The sequence below is a fragment of the Fringilla coelebs genome, assembly GCF_963513975.1.
Source record: "Fringilla coelebs genome assembly, chromosome: 4".
Lineage (NCBI taxonomy): Eukaryota > Metazoa > Chordata > Aves > Passeriformes > Fringillidae > Fringilla > Fringilla coelebs.
Genome location: NC_140032.1, coordinates 49,677,456 through 49,699,198, shown reverse-complemented (window position 1 = coordinate 49,699,198; position 21,743 = coordinate 49,677,456). Strand labels below are relative to the sequence as shown.

Genomic DNA, 21,743 nt, shown 5'->3' with positions numbered 1-21,743 from the left:
ACTGCTGGGTTCAACACAGCCTGCAAAACAGAAGACAGAAGTAAGTAGTCAGGTAAAGAAACAAAGTAACTGCCATGAGCATCACCACCACTATCATCATCATCACCACCATCACCATTTACCTTTCCCACTGCAAAAGCAAATTATCTCCAGAGGGGACGAAGAGCTAGTAGCAGCTCCTAGACCCAGGGTGCTGTCGTGGGCTGGCAGCAAGTGGCCTCATCCATCCCTGGAGTTACATGGGATGTGGCCAACAGGTGCCAATGGCATGCACCTGCCCCTGTTGATGGAGTGACCAAATTATCCTTTGTCTCCTTAAAAAAGAAAAGAAATCTGGAAATTTCTCTCCTCAGTTAGGTAAAAAGATACCCCATAGGACCTTGGGGACTTCACCTCGAACTTAAGGAGAGCCAATTGGACAGAAGCCAAAAAGTCCTGCCTAAGCAATTCACTAGAAAAAGAAGAGAACAAAGGAACTAATCGCTTTTGTGGGGTGTTTTACCAGGAGCAAGAGCCTCTTGCCCCTGGCCTGGGTTTTCTCTGTAAAGAGGTTTGTTATTTTGCCTTTTATTAAAACTTTTCTGTTTCCAACACTACCACAGAAGCCATCCTGCTGATTTCATGCCCTCAGAGCTATCTCAGGTGGGATACATTTCTCCAAGAGCTCATAAGACTTGGCTTGAGGAGATCATTTGTATCATGTAGCTGTCCATATATTTGGGAGAAAGCATCTTACTGAAGGCACAAGTCTTTAACCACCTGCAGGGCTAAACTAGACCTGCACTTCCCAAGCTCTGGTTTCAGTGCTGGTGAACACCTCCACCTTTCAGCTGGCCATGGTACTTCACAGCTCAAGGGCTGCTGAAATATCCTTCCCTGCATGGGAGCCCTACACAAGTGCTCATCATGCATTTCCCCTTGAAAAATTCTTCTGTTTCATCAATGGAGTTTTGACTTCCTGGGAATGGAAACCCCAAGGAAAAATAAACCATCATTGCCTTCTTCACCTACCCCCCACCACTGCATGTGGTGCACCCAGGGTTCATCTAAGGGCATTTGCAATCAGAATGTTGAATTTCTTGCTGCTTGAGGAGAAAGAAAATCAAGAAAGATGGTTATTTTGTTACTTTGATATTTCTAGTCTCTCTGGATTAAAAGACTAAAATTTGCTGCAAGTTGTCCAATACAAAAAGCACTGCTTCCTTTTGTAAAGCAACTTTTTAACAGGTATTTTTAGGACAGGAATCTTTAGTTCTCTATTGCAGTTTATGGATTTCATAGGTTCTATATTTGGGAAGCTGTGCTTTTACTTCTCCCAACAGATCCAAACCACTGCTTTGATTTGTTTTCTTGTTTTACACCTGCTCCAGAAGTTTTCAGTATTTCTCTGGCAATTTGCTGTGTTGTGCTGGACATTGCAAGTCAGCTTAGCTAAAAGCAGACCAGTTTGGATTAGTATGGGAGATGAAAGCAAATGGCAAGTAAAAGGAGTGGTTGATGAGGCACTGATGCTCTGAGGTGGCAAGAGGCAGTTTTGGAGGCTGATGTAACAAGTTTGCCAGCTAAATATTTCTGGTAAGGCACCTGCTGTCACACAGTTTCAGATAAGCCACAAAACTATGGAGGGGTGAACAATTAAAAAGTTAACAAATTTAAATAAAAACCAAATAAATAAAACAGGATGGGCTAACATTATCCCAATATTAACCTCTAAAAAGATGATTGGCCCTTGCAATTTCCCTTTCCCTTTATTTCACCTGCAGGACTTCAGGCCTGAAATGTGTTTCCCTGGGCATGAAGCCTGCAGAGCAAAACAGGAGCGAGCCTTGGATGGCTGCTGTTGCTGCCCCCAACAGAGACACATGCCATGCCTTGGCAAGGTGAAGCTCTTTCACTCTTGTTTTTCCCCCTTGGTAATGTGGGAATAATGTCTCTCATTTTCTCTTAGAAAACACTGACTCTAAGTATTCATGTGCTCCATTGCAAAGAGCTGTCTAAAAGCTGTGAGATTATTTCATCCATAATAGTTAGGGTTTCTTCCCTAACCACCTTGAATACCTAAAATTCTTTCTCCAGTACTTATGGTCATCAACTTTTCCTTATTTTGCTCTACCAGGTATGTTGTTTATACTCTACACTAATTCCTGCTGCTTCCAACACACAGGGGCAAAATAACTAATTTAATATGTCAGACACAGCTACAGAAAATAAAAACTGTGTGTGCCTAATGACTGAGGCTCAGCTCAAGTTAGTGCATTGTCTCTGCACTGCAGCTGAATCCTAATGATTCTGTTCCTTAAACTGGCACAGTAAACCAGCACGTTAGGTGTCCTCATTTAATGAGGAGGGAAATAAAACAAGTATGGAATATTTTCAACCAAACATCTCTGGATCTAGAAGTCACCTCCATTCTGCAATCTGTGGCAAGGCTTAGAAAACTGCAGTTTTTTCAACAAGTTTTTTCCCAAGTGCTAGAAAACAAGACTCATTCTCTCCTCTTCAGACCCTCACTTCTGCCTTGCAGTCCTTCAGAGACAGCTGCAATATTATCAGATCACCTGGTGAAGTTCAGGAAAATAGAGGGTGACATGTTTTAATTTCATTCTCCCAGAGGATGCACAGGTACATAAATTCACACCTGCTTGCCCCAGGGATGCAGGAACCCTGCTGACATTTCAGTGTCAGGATTCCTCCTCCTTATATTTTGGATTTAATTTAAGACCCGTGTGGAGGTAGAAGGCTGAATGTGTGCACAAAGCACCACTACAGCTGACCCAGCCCTGCTCTGTTGAACAGGGCAGTTTTTAACAAAGGCACGTGGAGAAAGGCAGGGATGTGTTTGCAGACTACAGATGACACAGGAATGACTCCTGTGCAAATTCCTCCAAGGAGTATATGGTGCACACCCCACGAAGGGGACAATCCCCAAACAGCTCATTCCATCACTGATCAGTAGGCACAGGGAAAAAAAGCTTTGAAAGCCCAGAAAGCAGAGATGCAGCATATTGGCACATTTCATTTATCAAAACCCACCCCTTAACTTTGCTCCCAAGACACTGCATGATGGAACAGACTGATTCCTCCCTCCTACCTGCCCAGCTCCTGTTTATGCTTCTCATTCCACATTTCTCCATCCAGGGACAAGAATTCCATCACCTTCGCCGTGTCGTGGTTCTGTGCATGCTACAGCTTCAGGCCAGCAAAGTTCCAAAGAACTACTAAAAAGCTGTTTAAAAGGAGTCTAAAAATTATGAGCTGTGAGGAACTGTTTGAAGGGACAAGCATCACTCCAGATTGCACCTAGTACAGGTTTTGAGGCTGGGCACTGGGAACAGGGAGTTGGGCACCCACCTTGAACTCTGAGCTTAAAATGGAGTTTTGAACGGTACATTTTTAGGTACAGAGCTCCATGCTGGCTGTGTGGAGGGAGCCAGGTGGTGCCCATCACAAAGGGCTCTTCTAGGCATGCAGACACCTTCATGGCTGTGTGGGGGCAGCAGACACAGCCTGGAGAGATGTGGGTGTTTTCCCCCTTGGAACAACGAGGATTTTTAGAAAAGGCAAAGCCAGACTGCCTGAGGGAGCAGAGGGAAGCAGCACATCTCAAAAGGGAAGGAACATGGCTACAGGACAATAACAATTTTTCCCCCTCAGTGAGACCCATCATCATCCCATGCCAAGGAGCAGGAACTGAAATGTACTGAACTACTGCACAGATCTCCAGTAAACTCCCCCTTCCAGTGCTCATCTTTCCTGCTCCTCAGGCTTGGCCAACTGAAGGCAACTCAAATATATCCAGGTTTTTGGAGGATGGAAGATGCCCCAAAGCCTCTGTCCTTTTCCAAGAGAATAATTTAGGAGGGTGCAAAGCAGGCCCAAGAATAAAAAGCCTACCTGGGAGAGAGGAAGGTTGATACACGAGGCAAAATCTCCTTGGTGATCACACAGTAGTGGCACCTGAAAGAAACTGCAGGGGTGATGGGGAACACAAGTACCTCAGGGCCAGCTTCCCTGTGGAGTGGGCACCTGGAGTCTCTCCCAGCCCCTCAGCCATGCACAGTCTGGCACAGGTGTGTGACAGCTTGCCATGGCTCCTAAAACACCTGGCTTAAGCAGCATGAAAGTGCAGTCTGGTTCATATCCTGGCCTCATTTATCTCCACCTCCCAGAGGTGCAGTTCAGGCCCTTCATGCAGAGGAATTAGCAGAGTTTAAACTGTAGTGCGGTAGGATTAAGTCTTTTCCGTCCCTGTCTGCAAAGAATGCCCACAGATTTGGGGATGTGATGGAGGGAGAGTGTGGTAAGCAAGCCCAACAAGCATTGGGCAGATGAGGGGTTTGTGTCCAGTAGGTGCTTTCCCTCCCATCCTGCCTCTTGCTCCCCCTTCCATCAGCAGGGGCTCTGACTGCAATGGGGCGCTGTTTGGACATTTCTGTAGCTCACCTTTGAAATTTGACCTGCAAGTCCAATGCAAAACCCTGACAGTCAGCCCAGCAGCTGCAGGTACCTGCAATCACCTCCTCTCTGCCCTTTCCATCAGGTGTGCGCTCCAATGCAGTCGGCTGCTAAATCCCTGGGAAAAAACATCTCCCTCCAGTTACTTTTTTTTCTAGTAGTAGCTCTTTGTTGAGCTTCCTAGTACTGAGTCTTTGGAAATTTGCATGTAGGATTCATGAAGGTAGGACTGAAAGTGAGCGTGATCAGACTGGCTGGCATGGGACACCTGAGGCTGCAGCCTGACCTGCAGCACACAGCACTTAGCACACTCTGAGGGCTGAAGGTCTGATATGGTTTTCTCCCTCAAATGGTTTTTTCTTGGGTTGAGGTGAGCAGCAGAGTTCAGCTCTGGCTCTGAACTCCCCCGAGCTACGTGGATTTCATGCTCTTCTTCACCCTTCCTTCCTCACTTTGCCAGCTAAATTCAGACAAGGTGCCTGTTTGCATAAGAGCTGTCAAAAGAATAACTTACAAGTACAGGAGCTAGAAAAGTCTTGAAGTGTAAAGCTGGCAGCCCCCAAAGACCTGCAGGGACTACCAATCCATCTGGGGCTCCAGGGTGCAGAGCAAACAGGCTTTTGACTAGTTCATAACTGCAGCATATGCAAAAGGCTCAATTATTGCTTCTTAAAAAGCCCAAATTATCTCCTGGAGTTGGAGACTGACAGCTACACAGTCTCCACAGCGTTATGCATGACTGAATTTTTGCTGGCTTATTCTCTGCTGTTCTGTACTGCCTGTAATTGCATTGCATTTTAACTGTTTAGCATCGTCAGAACTTCAGCCCCAGGGGCAGCGGAGGTGGTGAGAGCTCAATACATCAAATTACTACCCAAAGAGCAGGCAGACAAAAAGCAGAGCAGGGAGGGAGGGAAACAGACAAATGAGCCACATTCATTAGAAAAACAGCAGCCCTGACCAGGGAAGCGTCCTACTGATGTAATGAGAAAGGTGAAAGTTGTTAATAATAATAAAGAACACAGTAACACAGCTGCTTTTCTATCAGAAAGCACCAAATCTAGAGAAAATAAATGCTCTGTGGAAAGCAGAGATGAAAACCGGTGAAATGCTCCTTGCCCACATACCCTTTCTTTCTTCCCAGTTTTATTTAGTGGGCTTTTTATGGAAGTGAGTTCTGTAGCTGCTCTGTTTAGTGCTGCTCCCTTGAGTGCTGTGCTGTGGCCCCAAAAGCTGGCATTGCTGCTGCAGAAGCCTCGCCATGCGAGGCAGTGAAGCACTTTCCCACAGGCAGCTTTATGTTTCACCCTTGGCCAGCCAGAGGTCCTGAGTGCTGCTCCTCTCTTCAGAATTTTGCCGCCTGTGGGGGTCCTGAAATGTAACAGAGCTCTCGATGGGTTGGTCCTGCTGAGGCACCTCAGTAGCTTTGACCTCAAATAACTGACTAAGCTCTGTGCAGCTTAACACCCTGAAATTACAGGACACTGTTCCAAGGAACAGGCCCAGCACAACACAGAGGCCATAGAATGAAGGGTTACCTGTGGATGCCAGAAGAACAGCCTCAGAGCTGCGCACCATGGCACAGGGTCCCCAGCACCCAGCAGGACCTGCTGGGTGTCCCTTGTAGGCCACCAGCAGGCTGCTCGTGGGTTTTTGTCCTGCCTACCTGCAAAGCCATGGGAGAAGATCACAGAATAATTTGTGTTGGAAGTGGCCTTTAAGGTCTAGTCCAACCCTCAAGATGAAGCCAGCGATGCCAGCAATAAAGATGGTTGTGGCAGCAGAGAGGTTTCTGTCCCTGTCCCAGTGCAGCCTGACAGGAAAGGGCCTCTCCAGCCAGGGAATGTGCAAAGTGGATGCAAGGGAACTGAGAAGATCCTTCAGCTGTCTATGCTGAAAATTTTGAGGGTATTGACATTTCATGTCAGCTGCATTCACCAGGGTTAATTAAAGTCTGTGTTTTATAGATTGCCCTTGGCCATAAGCGGAAAAGCTGCCTCAATTGGAAATCAATAGAGTAATCTTTAAGCTCTTTTATTTTATTAGATATAGGGTTCTAATTTGAAGAAATTGAGGAGCCATAATTAATGGTGCCAGGGAGGTCCTGAGATACATGTTTAGAGCTTCCTGAGGAGAGTGCTTTGCTGTAGGCAGTGTGCTGGAAGTGCCCAGCATGCTGGGACACACCAATGAGGCTGGGGAACGCTCTGGTGAGCGAGCTCCCAGGAGCACTGCAGAAACACAACAGCAAATCAATAGCCAGCACTCAGCCCAAAAATTGAAGGGAAGGCTGTGAAGGCAGCGCTGCCACCACAGGGCACAGCAGAAAAGCCAAATCCTGGGCTGCTGATGACCAAGGAGTCTCACAGATGCTGCTGATGGCCTCCCTGTCCCGAGCCAGAGAGACTGATATGTGTTATGCCTTTCTCTAAGTTTACTGTGCACTGGTATGCAGTGAAATGATTTGCCCCTCTTCAGCGGGGTGGAGTCATTCCAAAACCACAGGTGCCTCTGGGAGTTTTGGAAGGTGAAGCATCCTGACAGTGCTACTGCTCTCCCTTGCAACAGCCTTGCTGGCAGGCCGTACAACTTTCCCACAACAAACAGACCAAGGAATATTTTTCATTTAAACAGCTTTCTAAGCAGTGCCTGTAAAACTACTCTGTCCACAGACAATGGAGTGTCAAGGGCCAGAATGATTCCTGTGATCCAATAAGCAAAATAAACCCCAAAAGACTGGCCCATTCATGAGCAGCCATCGTGAGGCCTTCAGCCAAACGTGTGAGAACATGTAAGTACTTAGAAAGCTACTAAGCTGCTTGTGCTTGAAAAGCACTTAATGCCTACCTTTTCAGCATCTACCTTTTAGAAATAATTATTTTCAACTTTTCTATGTTGTTTTTTGCATTTCTAGATCTTTTCACTGTAAATAGTGATGAAAGTATTTTTCTTTTTGTGAGTCAAATAACTTACTTGATATATAGCATCTTAGAGTAGAAAGCCAATTGTTGGCAAACTGTGGCACACCTTTTTTTTTGGTGCTTTGTTGGCTGTTTTGCTTCAGTGCCCACTTGTCTTGTTTGGGACTGCATCCAAAATCCCAGCGTGCTGCAACCGGTCACTCCCAAAATATTGGAAATCTTTGTACTGAGCAGGGTTAGACTCTGGGAAGAGCTCAGGGAAATTTTCTGTGCTTGAAGACAGTGACTTGTTTTCTCAAGTTAAGCCTGAGATGAGCAGTGCTGAAAACACTTTCTCCTGGCAAACCTGAGCCCTGCACACTTTGCTGGCAGTGATTAATGATACCCCAAAGTCTTTGCCAGCCAAATATGTTCTGTAGTCTTGGATTGTAACGTATAGATCAGAATCATATACTCGACCTACAAACTTGTTTAACAAGTAGCTCATGAGCTGAACTAATTTGTAAGCGGATCCAGTTTAATTACATTTCTGTGGGCATGTTCATTCCACAGTGAAGTGGATGTTATTTACTTTAGCAAATTAGGACACAGAAGCTGAAGAACATTAAATTTAGATGGGACTGTCCACAGAAGATGTAGTCAAACTTTGGTAAGAAGACTTTTACAAATGTAGATCGATTTTCCTAGTATTCTTATATAGACAAACCTCACAATGGAGGATCAACTTAAACTTTTGGGTTTTTTTTAATGTACTAGTGACAAGAAAAACTCTAGTGGCTCTTTTAGACACGTATTAACAGCAGAGCTGTTCAGCCAGACAACCTGAATGGATTTTTCATTTCTTTTTCATCTACCTAAGCCATTGCATGCAACTTCTTTAAATTCTGAGTTCTCTCTGCAGACAGCTCATCACCTCCCATTAAAGGCAATTCCAGCACCTTCAACTCTGCAGAAGGAAAGTGCCCCAAATATTCTTCCAAATCCTTTCCGTGCTTTACAGATATCCTTCAAGCAAATCTGTCTTCTCTCCTTCATACAAACATCAATTCCCTCATGATTCTTAACAAGAAGAGAAGTTCATATTGCCTCCCTTTACCACAAGTTTTGAGGATCTCAGGCTCTTATTTCTGCTGTCCATTGAACTCACCTCTTTTACTTCATACACACTCAGCACAACCCAGTCTTTTGAGAGATGTTTCCCAGCCTTCTGATGAGCGCTTGGTTGTCTGCCATGCCCCTTATAATGGAGAGCCCAAACACCTTCCCTATTTTGTTGTTTTTCACTTTTCCAGTATCAGGATTTGCAGAGAGGCCTGTCCTCTCCCCATCACTGATTGTAATGAGGAGTTTCCACTTGCCACCTCCAGCATGCCTTCTGCAAAGTTTCATAGAGCCCCTGCCACCACCATGCCCAGAATATCTAATGTCTGCTCTCCAGGCTTGTCATAAAGGGTCCACCTCATTCTGTGAAACAGGAATGCGAAGTAATGGACAATAGCTGTGCTAGACATGTGCAATGGATTGCATTTCTGCAAACAGAAAAGGATAGCTACTTAATAAAGATAATAAATTTTAATAGGCAGTAAATTTTTTTTCTTGACACAACATGGTAGTTTCTGAACAGGTTTTGCACAAAACCAAACAGATATTTCACAATATTTCTCTGCTTTTCTCTACTGTCCTTTCACTATGATACAATACACTACAAAATACCTTGGGTTTTTAATCAACATGAAAATCCACAATGACTGCTTTTTTTTGAAGGAAACCTCATCAATCAGGAACCAGAATAGTTGAAGATACCAACTAGCATTTTTTAGATGGCCTGACCTTTCCAAAGTAGGCATCCAAGACTTCTCTGCTCCTGAGGAATACAAGTGATCCAGGAATACCTGAATGAACCATATAAGTTCAGCTGCAGCATGGACACTTGTTAGTTTCCCATCTTTTATTGAGCTTCACCAAAAGTCTCTCATGGTGCCACTAAGAAAGAAGATTATTAGACCCACCAAAGCAGAAGTAAGAGCAACAGCCAAGCACAGGGAAATAGACACCTTTTAGATTTGTCTATAGACATGAAGTAATAAATCTGCTCAATCTCTCACCATCATGCTAAGCAAGTTTTAATATTTCAGAGAAGGAAATTGGAGAGAAAAGTTCCTCAAAAGCATTCTATCAATAGGTATCAAAACTTAGATGATTGACCTGGATCTTGGCCCTACATTTAGACCACCAGTTGTCTTCTTTCCATTTCCCAATTTAAAAAAGGTAATTCTTGGAATGCTACAGTCAGTAGATTGAGACTGAGCAGATGCTCACAGTAATACAACTTTCAAACATTTATAGTTCTAGAAAGGTAGGGTCCATGCAGGCAGAAGCACTACTTGATGTTTTGGAACTGCCGGCTCTGTACAAATTAAGAGTGTCTGTAATTAGCACTTGAAACACTCTTTGAACTTCCAGAGTTATTCAATAACCCGCAGGAATCCCATGCATTACTCAGAACACAAGGAAGAAGGTTCATCTGTGAAATTGCTTACCTTGCTGATTCCCACTGTGTGCCCCAGGCTATATGGGAGTCAGATCTGCAGCATGCATAGTGCAATTAGCCAAGGAACAGGTGAAAACCAGCTATTGCCTGCTACATTGCAAGGATTATGTTCAGTAATTTACAAAATTTCAAAGAGCCTCAGTACAAGGTATATTCCTGCCTTCACAAAAAAGAAGCACACACTTCAGCATCTCAGCCAGGCATCCCACCCTGTGAACATTTATGACAAGCAAAGCATGTGCTACAGTGAGGAATCTCATGCAAATCACTGAATTAATTTTCATAGTGGCTGTTTGCCCAGTCCCGTTTCAGGGTCAGGTTCTGTTTGCATTCTGCTACATACAACTAAAATATCCCTAGCTACCATAAGTTCAACAAAGTATGCTGACATATTCCTTCCTGTGTGCACAGAAAACATTTTTAGTAGCTAGTATCCAAACATCATCAAATCTTTACATCATCTTCACTCATCTTGTTTTTACATTCTCTTCAACCTTGTTCCCCTGTTTTTACTATATGTGAAAATAATAAATATACATGGTATTCCAGTTATTAAGCCATCAAAAAAATTACATGTCATTCCAGAAGGGAAAGGAGATGCTTGAGATTTAGAAGTCAAAACCTGGTCATTATCACAAGTGTCCTGATGGTAAAAAGCTTCAGCTTCTCCACATTTCCCATTGAAACACAACTTTGGTGAGATGTTCCTGCATATTGTGATAAAACAGGCTGCTTCACATCTGAAATGACAAGAGCATCTCAAGATCATTATTCCAGGTAAGGTTGTTCAGAAACATAAGAGTAAGCTAAAATGGAAGACAGAATAAATCCAGTATGAGATAGACAATAAGGATTAAATTTATTGTCCAGGCCCTTGTCCTGGGTATACACAAATTGAACCACCTCTGGGTTTACAGCAATGTAGGCAAAACTTTATTCTGCTCCTCTAATTCAAGGAACAAAGAAGGTCATTTTGTCCTTACTAATGGCATCAGGAAAGTTCAATCTCTACCTAGGGGAAAGGAGAATAAGTCAAAACCATCAAAGATGTTCTTCACATTTCAGGTCAACCAGGTATTTCTCAGGGGAGACTGATGGGACCCATTCTACAGGGGCTTCATTCCACAGTACTGGGAGGAGTCTGGGCTTTGCCAGAGCCTCTGTGGGATCCATCCCATGTATGCTGTGACATCCAGTTCCTCAGGACATCCTTGTCCCCTGCCTCCTGCTCCACCCTGGTCACACAGGGCCCTTCCACGGCTGCTTCCTTCTCCCACCCTCAGCAAAGGACCACAGCTCTCCACAAATGAGGAAAGCAGCTCCATGGGAAGTGGATATTGTGGTCCCTGACAAAGCTTCATATATGAAGGAAAATTCAGCACCCACATCAAAAACTGTGTTTCAGAGTGCTCTGATGGTCTCTGCCCTCTCATACATAAAAATACCATCCAGCACTTGCTGTAATTTAACCACCTAGGATTTCAAGCCATAATAAACCACCTTAATAAAAATCCTGGGTTTTGCATGAAGTGAAAAATATTCAGAATTTTCACGGGAAAAAAAAGGAGTAAAAACCTTCTGGGTACTGAATATTTTTTTTTTTTTTTAGTAGGATCTGCCCTTAAAAATCTATTATTTCTTACACAAACAAAAAGAAAATTCCCCAAGAGGCTTACATCCAAGAAATGCTGAACAGTTAAAGTCACATGCTCTTCCTTGTAAAGGTCTGTCTGTAGGCTGGCAGCTTCTTCAGCCCCTCAGTTTGCCTGTGAATCTGGTCACCATGGGGTGCTCCAGCTGAGCTTTGTTTAAGCCACTTTTCCTTGAGGCTGCTGCCAATTATAAAGTAATTTCTCTTTTTGGCTTGCATTTTTAACCCCCTTTTTTTGGTTTGTTTTTGTTACATGGCACAATATTTAGACTAAAAAGTATTAAAGGGATTAACAAACACTAATGTTACAGGATGGAAAACAAAGGCTATAAACTTACATATTTATTGCTGAGATGTGAAGAGTTGCCGAGTTTTATTCTTCCCGTGAGATGAGTGCTCTCCTAAGAAACAGAAAATACATTTGCATCAGATCAACGTGGAAAGACAGATAAATATGGAAATGAGTCTAGCAGGAACACATCACTGACCAGTGTACAAACGAACCAGTCTCCTTGTCAGATTTACTTCACAGCAAAAACTGTCCACAAAATAGATTTTTACCACTCTTCCTATTTTATAGATTATTTCCCCTGTGATTTGCTCATTAATGCTGGGTTACTACCACAATGTATTTTCCAAGGCAGTTCTCAAGGGGGTTGAAGAGGAATAAAGGAATAAGACTTAAATTAATTTATAGCTATGATCAGAACATGGAATTATAAAAATAAGAAGATAGAACTATAGAATTAATTTTTGCCACTAACACTGACATCAGCTCAGTTCTTCCCAAGTAGAAGGATGAACATTTAAGAACTTGACACAGTTCTCAACATTCCTTCTCTGGAGAAGCCAGAGCCACACGGAAACAGGCATGAGGGCAGGAAAACCCAAATATCTCCTTCTGCCTCCTTGCTCACCTGCAGGAGACAATTTAATTTCTCATGCCCACATGAGAGGCAAGGAAATGATCTATTACATTCCAGGAGAAGTGAATATGTATTAAAAACATACAAATGATCAATGGCCTAGGGTTGAAAATTGTAATACAAATTAGGATCATGAAAAAATTCACTGATTAGGCATTTAAATAATTAGCAGCCAAATTAAATAGTTGCACTTCTGAGGACAATGGAAAAGACTTATCAATAGTTTTCAGACAGCTTTTCTTAACAGCAAAAAAAGACTCTTTAATTTAGTGCAGCTCTTTGGGGATGAGTAGAAGACTTGGTATCTGCTGAAAACTGTTCAACATTAGTGTGCTGGAATAGTGATCACTTCCCAAGTGTTCAATTTTGGAAAAAAAAAAATTTTAAATAATTCTGAAGTGTTGCCAAGATGGAGTTTCAGAAGCTCTTATGTCAAATTTCAGGTAGGGCAAAGGAAAGCATAAGTTTTTGCTAGGAAAAAAGTGGAATGTCTTAACAAGATATATTTTTGGTAGGTGAAACATTTTTGCTAGATAAAAATCTTGTACTGAAAAGCTAAAATAAAGTGAACCAGTTCAAATACTGTACAGTTTTATAATAGCAAAGGAATGAAATTTTCAAGAACTCTCATTTCTTTTTTTATTTTAATTTTTCCTTCTGCATGTTTCTACTTTCCTTCTTTAATATAAAGAAATAGAAGATTAAATAGGGGACTGAAGAGAGAAATCAACAAAACTGTTTAAAAAAGAAGAAGAAATTAATTGAGAAATATATTACGATGCAGACGATAGAATCCAACAGTACTAATAAATATCAGTACTTTGTTATCAGTTCCACTCTCAGCTGGTTGTCCTGCAAACAGATTTACATGGAAGCACCCCAGGAAAAGAACATGTCTAAGGGCAGGCTCCAGAGTAAGGTAGCTCCCTGGACAACATCCCATTTGTGCCAATAGACTGTGGATCAGAGCACGGAGAGGGGGAGCAGCACTGGCTGCAGAAGGCAGTGCTTGAGAGGCACCTGCCAACAGTGGTGGCTGGGCCAGAGGGGTGAGTCTGCCTTTCTGCAGAGCCTGACACGGCAGCACACTGACACTCACACCCCTAGCCAGATGTCCTGGTGCTATACCCCTTATCCCTGGAACAGGCAACTGGCCTCAGCTATTGTCTGGGGCAATGTCACTCTACAACAGCAGTGTCTGCTGAGGGACGGATGCAGGCAGGGATGTTCTCCAAGAGGGCAGGAGCCTGCAAGCCTTGGGAAACAAAAGGAAGTTATGGCTACTCCATGGCTGCAAAAGTGCCCGAAGATAACGGCATGGAAAGGTCTGTAATTGTTAGAGCCAGCCAACAATTCACTGATGAAGAGACGAAGATCATATACTGGAGAAGGAGTGGTCACAGGTGCTCTCTGTTCAAGAGATAAAAGGGTGGTGGATGGGTTTAGATACAGGGCTGCAGTACAGCTGGAGACTGCACAGAGAAGTGTCCAGATCAATTTTGGAGTTCAGTGGTTCAGCAGTTCGATATTCTGCTAAACACTCGTTGCAACTCAAAGGGCAAGCCAAGAAGTGCATTCAGGTTAGCTGCAAGTAAGAAAACATTTATATTGATCTCAAAACAGCCTTAACTGACACAAATAGATTCTGAGACTGGGGTTCCAAGACCCAAACTTGTCCCTCAACCATCACCCACCAAAACAAATGGACTGAACCTTGCTTCCCATAATGGAAATGAAAAACAAATACTTGTGTTTAGTAGTTTGTTAGAACAGATGGCATTTTAATAGATTGACGAAATCATTTCACACTGAATTTTTTCTGATTGAGAAAATACAGAGCGCAGTGGAGGTGCTCAACCAGTCCAGATATATCACTGAAGGGGTATTGTGGATAGTTAAAGGTGATATAGAGACTTTATTATTAGAAGTTATGAAAGGACACCTTATTATTAGAAATCTACATTTTATATAGAAATAATGGTGGACTTAAGACTTGATTGGTCTTTAGGAATTTTCTCTCACACTATTGGTGAACTGTGAATAGCACACTCTGGAGAACTATATTTATAAACAATGGTTACAGAAAGACAATAATTGTTTGAATTTTTTCTTCTAAGTTTCCCACAGCTTCTAAAATTCTGGGAGAATTATGTCTCTCTCTGTTCAGAAGATATATAATTACTGCATAGATACATTACAAGGCCTTGAAGGCTGTCACAGGACCACAGAATTGTTGAGTTTGGAAAAGACCTTTAAGATCATCAAGTCCAACTGTCAACCCAGCAACATCTCCATGTTCACCACTAAACCATGTCCTCAAGCGCCACATCCACGCATTTTTTTCAAACAATTCCAGCATTGATGACTTTACCACTGTCCTAGACATGCTGTTCCAATGCTTAACATTTTTGTGAAGAAATATTCCCTAATATCCAATCTAAACTCCCTTGGCACAACCTGAGGCCATCATTGAAAGAGAACAGCTATAGTTCCACAAAATAAACCAACAAGAGCAAAATTGCGGCACAACGTCATCAGTAAAAAAACTGGGATCTCATTTATTCTGGATTATGCATGTAGGGAAAGATGACACACAAACTCTAGTGTTATGCACCAGGAGATGGAAGATATCAGGAAGAACTTGAACCATCAGCTTCTCACTATATAGGTATTCAGTATCTTGCATAAGGTATTAGTTGATCCAATCTGATGGCTGCTATGGCAATAAATTTCCAAAAGGGACTGAAATCTTGAAATCGGAGGACAGAGTTGAACAAACACTCCAGAAAGGAGATATGGTCAATCAAAAATGAAATAGAAAAATTCAGAAAACTGAAATGGAGTGACTACAACCAATTGTACTAAGATGAAATGTGGTGCAGGGAAAAGGACCAAAACTTGCCCAAATTATTCCTTTTGAAATCCCTAAAATTAGGAAAGAAAGGGAAACATAGAGACAGAAGAGAAACAGAAGAATTGAAATTTCAAACGAAAAAAAAAAATAAAACCTGATACCAGGTGAAAGCAAGGAAAGCCAATGGGATGACCTGAAGTGCAGGAATTTGGCCTGAAGCTTTCCCAATCAATTGTCATTGAAATCACAAGATTTTATTCCCTTTTGTGAAAGGGAAAATCAGAAAAAATCAGACTCTGGCATGGAAGTTTAAGGTGACATGCAAAGCCTGCCATTGCACCCTATATTCTCTTCTTGATCTTCTGGTGTTGCATCTCTTTGTTGATTTTTGTCTGAAATTGCATTGCAAAAACCAAGACATAGGCATCATGAAGTCTCTATTAGTGTCACAGAACAGACAGATCTGTAGTTAAACTGCCAGGTTTATTGCTGCAGGAGGCTGCAGATACCACAGCAAACAAGACAAATTTGTGGAATTAAAAACCACTGAAAACTATGAAACATCAAGGATAACTAGCCTGATTAAGGACATCTCCTAGCCACATGCTGCTGGAAGACTATGGCGTAGGACATGTTATTGGACTCCTTTCCTGTTTGTCACACTTCTTTTCATCTCATGTGATCCACCCTCTAAGAAATCCTTTTTGACTGGATTTGAAGCTACAGAGATCCAGGATCCCAGCAGGTACAGCTGGCTCAGCTGATGGTTCCTCAGCCTCAATACTAAAGGAGCTGGTGCACTAACAACTTGCACAATACAGCACTGGTCTTTCACACACACAGCCTCCACGTGGCACCCTTTGAACACTTCTGCCAGAGCCTCAGTCACTGATCCACCCAAAAAAATTGGCAGTGTAGGCACTGGGTCTCATCCAATACGCCCTGCACAATTCCTCCTTTAAAACATGGTTGTGGTTCAAAAGGATAAAGACAAGGAAGACGAACAAGAAAAAATCCTCATCCTTCAACATATTTGTTTTAAGTGCACAGAAAGTAAACTTAGTACCCAGCTACTGAGGGCTCTTCCAAGCAGAAACATAGCCAGAAAAGAAAGAATGCTGCAGTGAAAATGCAGTGTTTTCTTCCTAATTAAAATTTCACTTGTGCAGTATTTGTTTTGATTTTCCCCTCACAAATATACTCTTTTCCAACCATTAATGTTGCATTCTGATGCCAACGTACGTGAATAAGTAATGGTTACAATGAGCTGAAATTATAGATTGCAATAAGATCAGTTTTGAAGCTCTGAAACAAACATTACTTTGTCTCTCTGTGGTAGAAGGATATTGTATTAATCTCACTGCAATTTTTCCTCTCCTCCTGCCCTTCCACATTTGATTCAGAATCTGAATATATTATTCAGAATACATACAGTCTGCAGAACATCATGACATAATTGACAGCACAGACTGAGTACTATAAGTACAGAAAGTCTTTGATCTAGGTAATACCCTCTGACATTATTGGGAAAGCTGGAAGAAAAAGGATGTAAAAACAGTCTTTCATATAAAAAAAAAAGCTGTACTGCATCTCAGATTACATTGTCTGTAAGAAGAAATTAGTTGTGCTGTTATTTCACTGTAATATCTGCTGCTGAGAAATTTCTTGTAAGTGGCAATCAGATTTAGAGCAAAGAATTAAAGCAAGCTTTCAACAGAATCTGATTGCAGAAGCCAATATTTTATAAAAGTATAAAACTACCTCTGCAGACACAGGAATCAAAATGTCTATTTTTACCAGACTGAACTAAAAGAAAGATGCTGGAGAGCAGCATTAAGTGGGAACCAGTGGCTGGGTTTGGTGTGGGCCAGTGGGTCCAGCACCTGCAATGTGCTGCAGCTCCCCTGGCACACACTTCACCATTTCCCTGCAAACTGCTCCTCACTGCTGCCAGCATGACAGGAGGGTCTGAGCAATCCACCATGGCAGAGAGAGGGTGTGTGGAAACGTTCTTGTGAAGGACAGGAAGGCAATTCCTGCTCAACGGGCAGCAAAGGGCAGGAGGTGGCTCCCTCACAAGGAGCAGCTCAGAAAACTGCAGGCTGGAAAGTCAGCAAATGTTTCACTGTGGAAAACATCACCTGACCCTCAGCAGGCTGAATGTAAGAGACTGCTTAAAAAACCCTTGAAAATATGCACAGCTCACAAACCAAATTAGAAATACAGAAGGAAACATATGCTATTTTGACTACAGTTTGATTATGTTTTTGACAACATTTTTGTCCAAAAGTTTCAGCTGGAAGTCTGTGCAGTCAGAACTTTGTGGTGTAAGTAAACACAGAGTCCAACCACAAGCTAAGAAAGTTAATTCTACCATTCCTGCGAAGAAGAAACAGAACTTCAGGCTAGTATACAACATGAGGTTTAAAAAAAATAGAGTGTCAGCAAACGAGAAGGAAAGGGAGAGGGAAGGAGATACTTGGTATCTTTCTCTGTGGCAAGGGGACCCTTTTTTATAAAGCAGCTTCTAGGTGTTCTACATGCAGGGGAAAAAACATAAGACCCTGAAACTACATCTCAGACGAGGAAACAGAAAGAATCAATATCATATGCTACTTTAGCAGGAGCACCCACTCTTACTACTCCTAAGCACACAGCATGCCAGCAGACTGCTCTTCACTGACCTACACTGCTTATCCTGCAAGGAAGTGGAAGAGGGAAGGGAATTTCCATTGACAGAGCGACTCATCTAGTGACTCAGATTCTTCATCTGCTCCTAGAGACTCCATACAGATCCCAGACATAATGAGAAAGAGGTCAAAGTCCCAATGCATGTTAAGAAACCCCATGGCCCACTATGGAGTCATGCACTCTCACAGGGTACATTTCCCTGGGCTGTGTCCCTAATGAGGTAAAACTCAAAGATTTCTTACCTACCTAAATGCCATGGCTCATGCTCAGATGTACTCAGCATAACAGGAAACAAGGTCTGCACCAGCTCCTGATTTGTCCCATTGTACCAAAACCACATCTACGGTTTGATGAGTGAGGCAGAACAATTATTCTCAGCACTTGCAGGTTTATGGAAAGCAGTGATGAAGACACTGCCATCTGACCAGGCTGTTTCAGAACACCACAGGATTTTCCATGTCCAAGCCCTAGCCCTGCAGTGTGTTGTCTTGAAGCACATTCAGCTGAAGCAGCAGGTAGCAGCTCAAAGGCCATCATTACTGTTGAACAGCAGCAGCTTTTGGAAGAGATGTGGAGCATATGGAGAATGTAAGTTTTCCTGCTTCCTCAGTTCATGCTATCTTTGCACTGCACTGCCGTCAGAGAGCACCTCTAGGTATTAACTGATCTCTTTCTCCAGTGTGATTGCAATAAGTTAAAGGGGTTTGAAATGGAACACGTTAGGTGTCTCCCAAATATCCATCCTTGCCTGATACATTTTCCCATTTCTGTTTAGTAACAACACTTGAATTTTCTTTTTTTTTTTTGTCCCCAGTGGATATCTTGGGAAGCCCTAATGCAGATATGTGCCACAAATCCTTCTCCAGCCACCTTCCATTTCAGGTGCCTCACCAAAATCTGAGCTACCTCAGCTCTGACACATTTAGCACCCTTTCAGCAAATTCAGTGCAGAACAGGCAATATCTCTACAAGCCAAGTAAGTCATATCCTACCTTTTCACTTCAAAACAGCTCAGTCTGGTTATAAATCATGCTTTATTGGATCAGCTTATGCTTAGGTGCCAGGATTATACCTAACATGTCTGAGATATTATGTCACCTGCACATCCTATGAGACTTTACATTGAATATCATATGCATCCTGTATATACATATACATCCTGTATGAGACTTCACATTGAATATCAAAATGGTGTGCTTCTACTAAAAAGGCCTTTCACACATTTTACCTTCTCTAGAACAGCTATTCCAGGCTAGGGCTATGCAAGAAAATTCTGAAGTAGGATATCAATGCTTCTATCACACATCATGCACCTGTGTGTAGTAGTCTTACCCAAATTTCTATTTACCAAGCTTTCTGTAACTGAGAAATTTCCATCCCTCAATATTTTTCATGAGTCCTAAAAAGGTGATCAATACCTTTGCTGTTATTCAGTGTCATACATCAGAACTCTTGGAGAAAAAGTTAGGTCTGTTTTCAAGACAGGCAATATTTTAACCTCATGGCTGATGGTATTGATCTCTTAGTCATCAATTAGAACCCTTCATCTTATATTCTCAGGAAACATAACTATCACTGACAAGCTAAGTGTGCAGTTCTGTGGGCTGTGTTGAATCACACATAAATATTTTTGCAGGTAGATTTTCTAGAACGCTGTATTGTAAAAGACCATTTATTCTCCCCAGGGGGAGCCACTGTAAATTTGCCTGTACCATCAACATGAAATGGCTGCCAAAAAGTCCCACATTTGTACATTAGTGTGAAACTTTTGAGACAACTCTTATCCAGCCTGAGTTTTCAAGTAAGATGCAAGAAGGCAGGCACTTATGTTGCATCAGGTGTTGCAGTTCACTGACAAACATGCATGAAAAATTTTCTGAGTCCAGTTTAGTTTTCTGTGGTTTTATACTTTATATCCATTCTACACGAGTTGTGCCCTAGAGCTCAAGGCCATTAGCAATTCCATCTTTCTAAGAAGAGTTATAAAAAATGACAATATTAAAGTTCCATTTTACCTAGTTCTCTTGATGATACTAGTCCATTAAAAACATTACTTTAGTCCAGGCTTAATTGAAAACTATTCTTTTCCTGCATTCTTTCACATTAATTGTAGGTATTTGAAATTATATTCTTGATTAAATTTAATTCAGCTGTACCTCTGAAAAAGGAGTCTTTCCTTTGTCTTTCATTTCATATTCACAACTTAATTTTAGAAGTCCTAAAATAGGATCCTTCAGGAGTCAGTGGTCTGCCACAGATCAGCCCATTCCAGTTCAAGATAGATGTCCAAGGCAGATGGGATAAACAGCCCTCTGGACACATACATCTCTTTCAACTATGTGCAGCTAGCATGGTTTTTAGACAGATAAAAGAAGGCAAGATTAAACTCACCACAACCTTTGATCAAGATCTATGCACAACACTGACACAGGGTCTTTCTAAGTTGCTTGCTTGAACAGTTTGTAGGTCCTTAGTTGTCCTGCATATATTTTACAAAAATTATACAATCTCAAAGTCTTCTGTTTGGAATGAAAAGCAAAAATGAAGGCAAAAAAAAAGAATGTATACTTCTAATAATGCTTAATTTGAATACATACCAAAGCATAACTTCATTGTAGATATGCTTGACCTTAGGGAGGAGCTGCCTATTGACAGTGAGAGGGTGATGTGGCCCTGCCTGTGAAGTTAAGGCTGCTGTTTAGATCTTTCTAATTTCAGCCTTTCTACTCACTAATTTTTGTAGTTTTGTTGGTACATACATAGACAGCCACAACATACACTTTCTAAACAACTGAACCTAGGGAAAAAAAAAGAACACTTGTAAAGAAGTTTTATGCACGCAATTGTTGTCAGTAGTTCTGAGAAGGCCCAACAGTCAGGCAGTTCTTGTGTACCATGAGAAGTATCTGCATTTATGCCTTAGCTTTTAATAAAGCAAGTAAATCTGATTCAAATGGGGAGGCATCCTACCATATTTTAAATTCCTGTTTGAGAGACAAATATTTCTGGAAGAAAGAGACCCCTCTGCCTGAGTGCTTTTAATTTAAGAAGTAAAGTGACTCTAAAAACCTAGGCAAAAGCAGGACTTCAATTTCAGTGAAACCATGTTTAATTTTAAACTTATAAGAATGTAAGAATTCAAGAGAAAATGGCAGCTAGTTTAAATATGGATTGTATTAACAAGAAGAGGGCAAGAATCTTGTCTTCTAAGCGGTTATGACTTAAACCTTCTAATTATAGAATGCACACATCATAGTTCAGTAAAAAAGAATATCAAGCATCTGGATGGAAGATGCTGGAAGAACCAGCAGCTGAAATAACAGGCAACAGAGCTCATCTTGTGGAAAAAGGAAAAAAAGAAAAAAACCCACACTTGAGGCTGTGTCTTTTCCCATTTACCCCACTTTAAACCACAAACAATTCTGCTACTGTCAATGAAGTCACTTTGTTTTTGAAATGGCATGAGGGCAGAATCAATCAAAAATTGTCTATTAATTAGTTTCTAACTTCATTCTGCTTTCAAAACAAACAAACAAACAAAAAAAGTGCAACTTTAAGAAAACATCCACACAACTCGATACTCCAAATAAAGCTGAAAGTCCATTCTCAAAGACATTCTCTAAAAAAAAAAGAAAAAAATTCCCAAATCATTGAAGCTCTGAGGTGCAGCCTCTAAAGTGCCAAAGTGTAGTTT

General features: G+C 41.8%; 1 protein-coding gene across 1 annotated transcript in view; it reads right to left on the bottom strand.

Annotated features, from left to right (window-relative positions):
* Nucleotides 1–8,947: 8,947 nt before the first annotated feature.
* Nucleotides 8,948–21,743, bottom strand: part of EMCN (endomucin) — a gene marked incomplete at its 5' end in the record, with an annotated part of 53,150 nt that continues 40,354 nt past the window's right edge. Inside the window, 2 exon segments of the mRNA XM_084204825.1 lie at nt 8,948–10,667; nt 11,917–11,979. Coding sequence (XP_084060951.1) covers nt 11,921–11,979 — 59 coding nt within the window. The 3' untranslated portion in view covers nt 8,948–10,667; nt 11,917–11,920.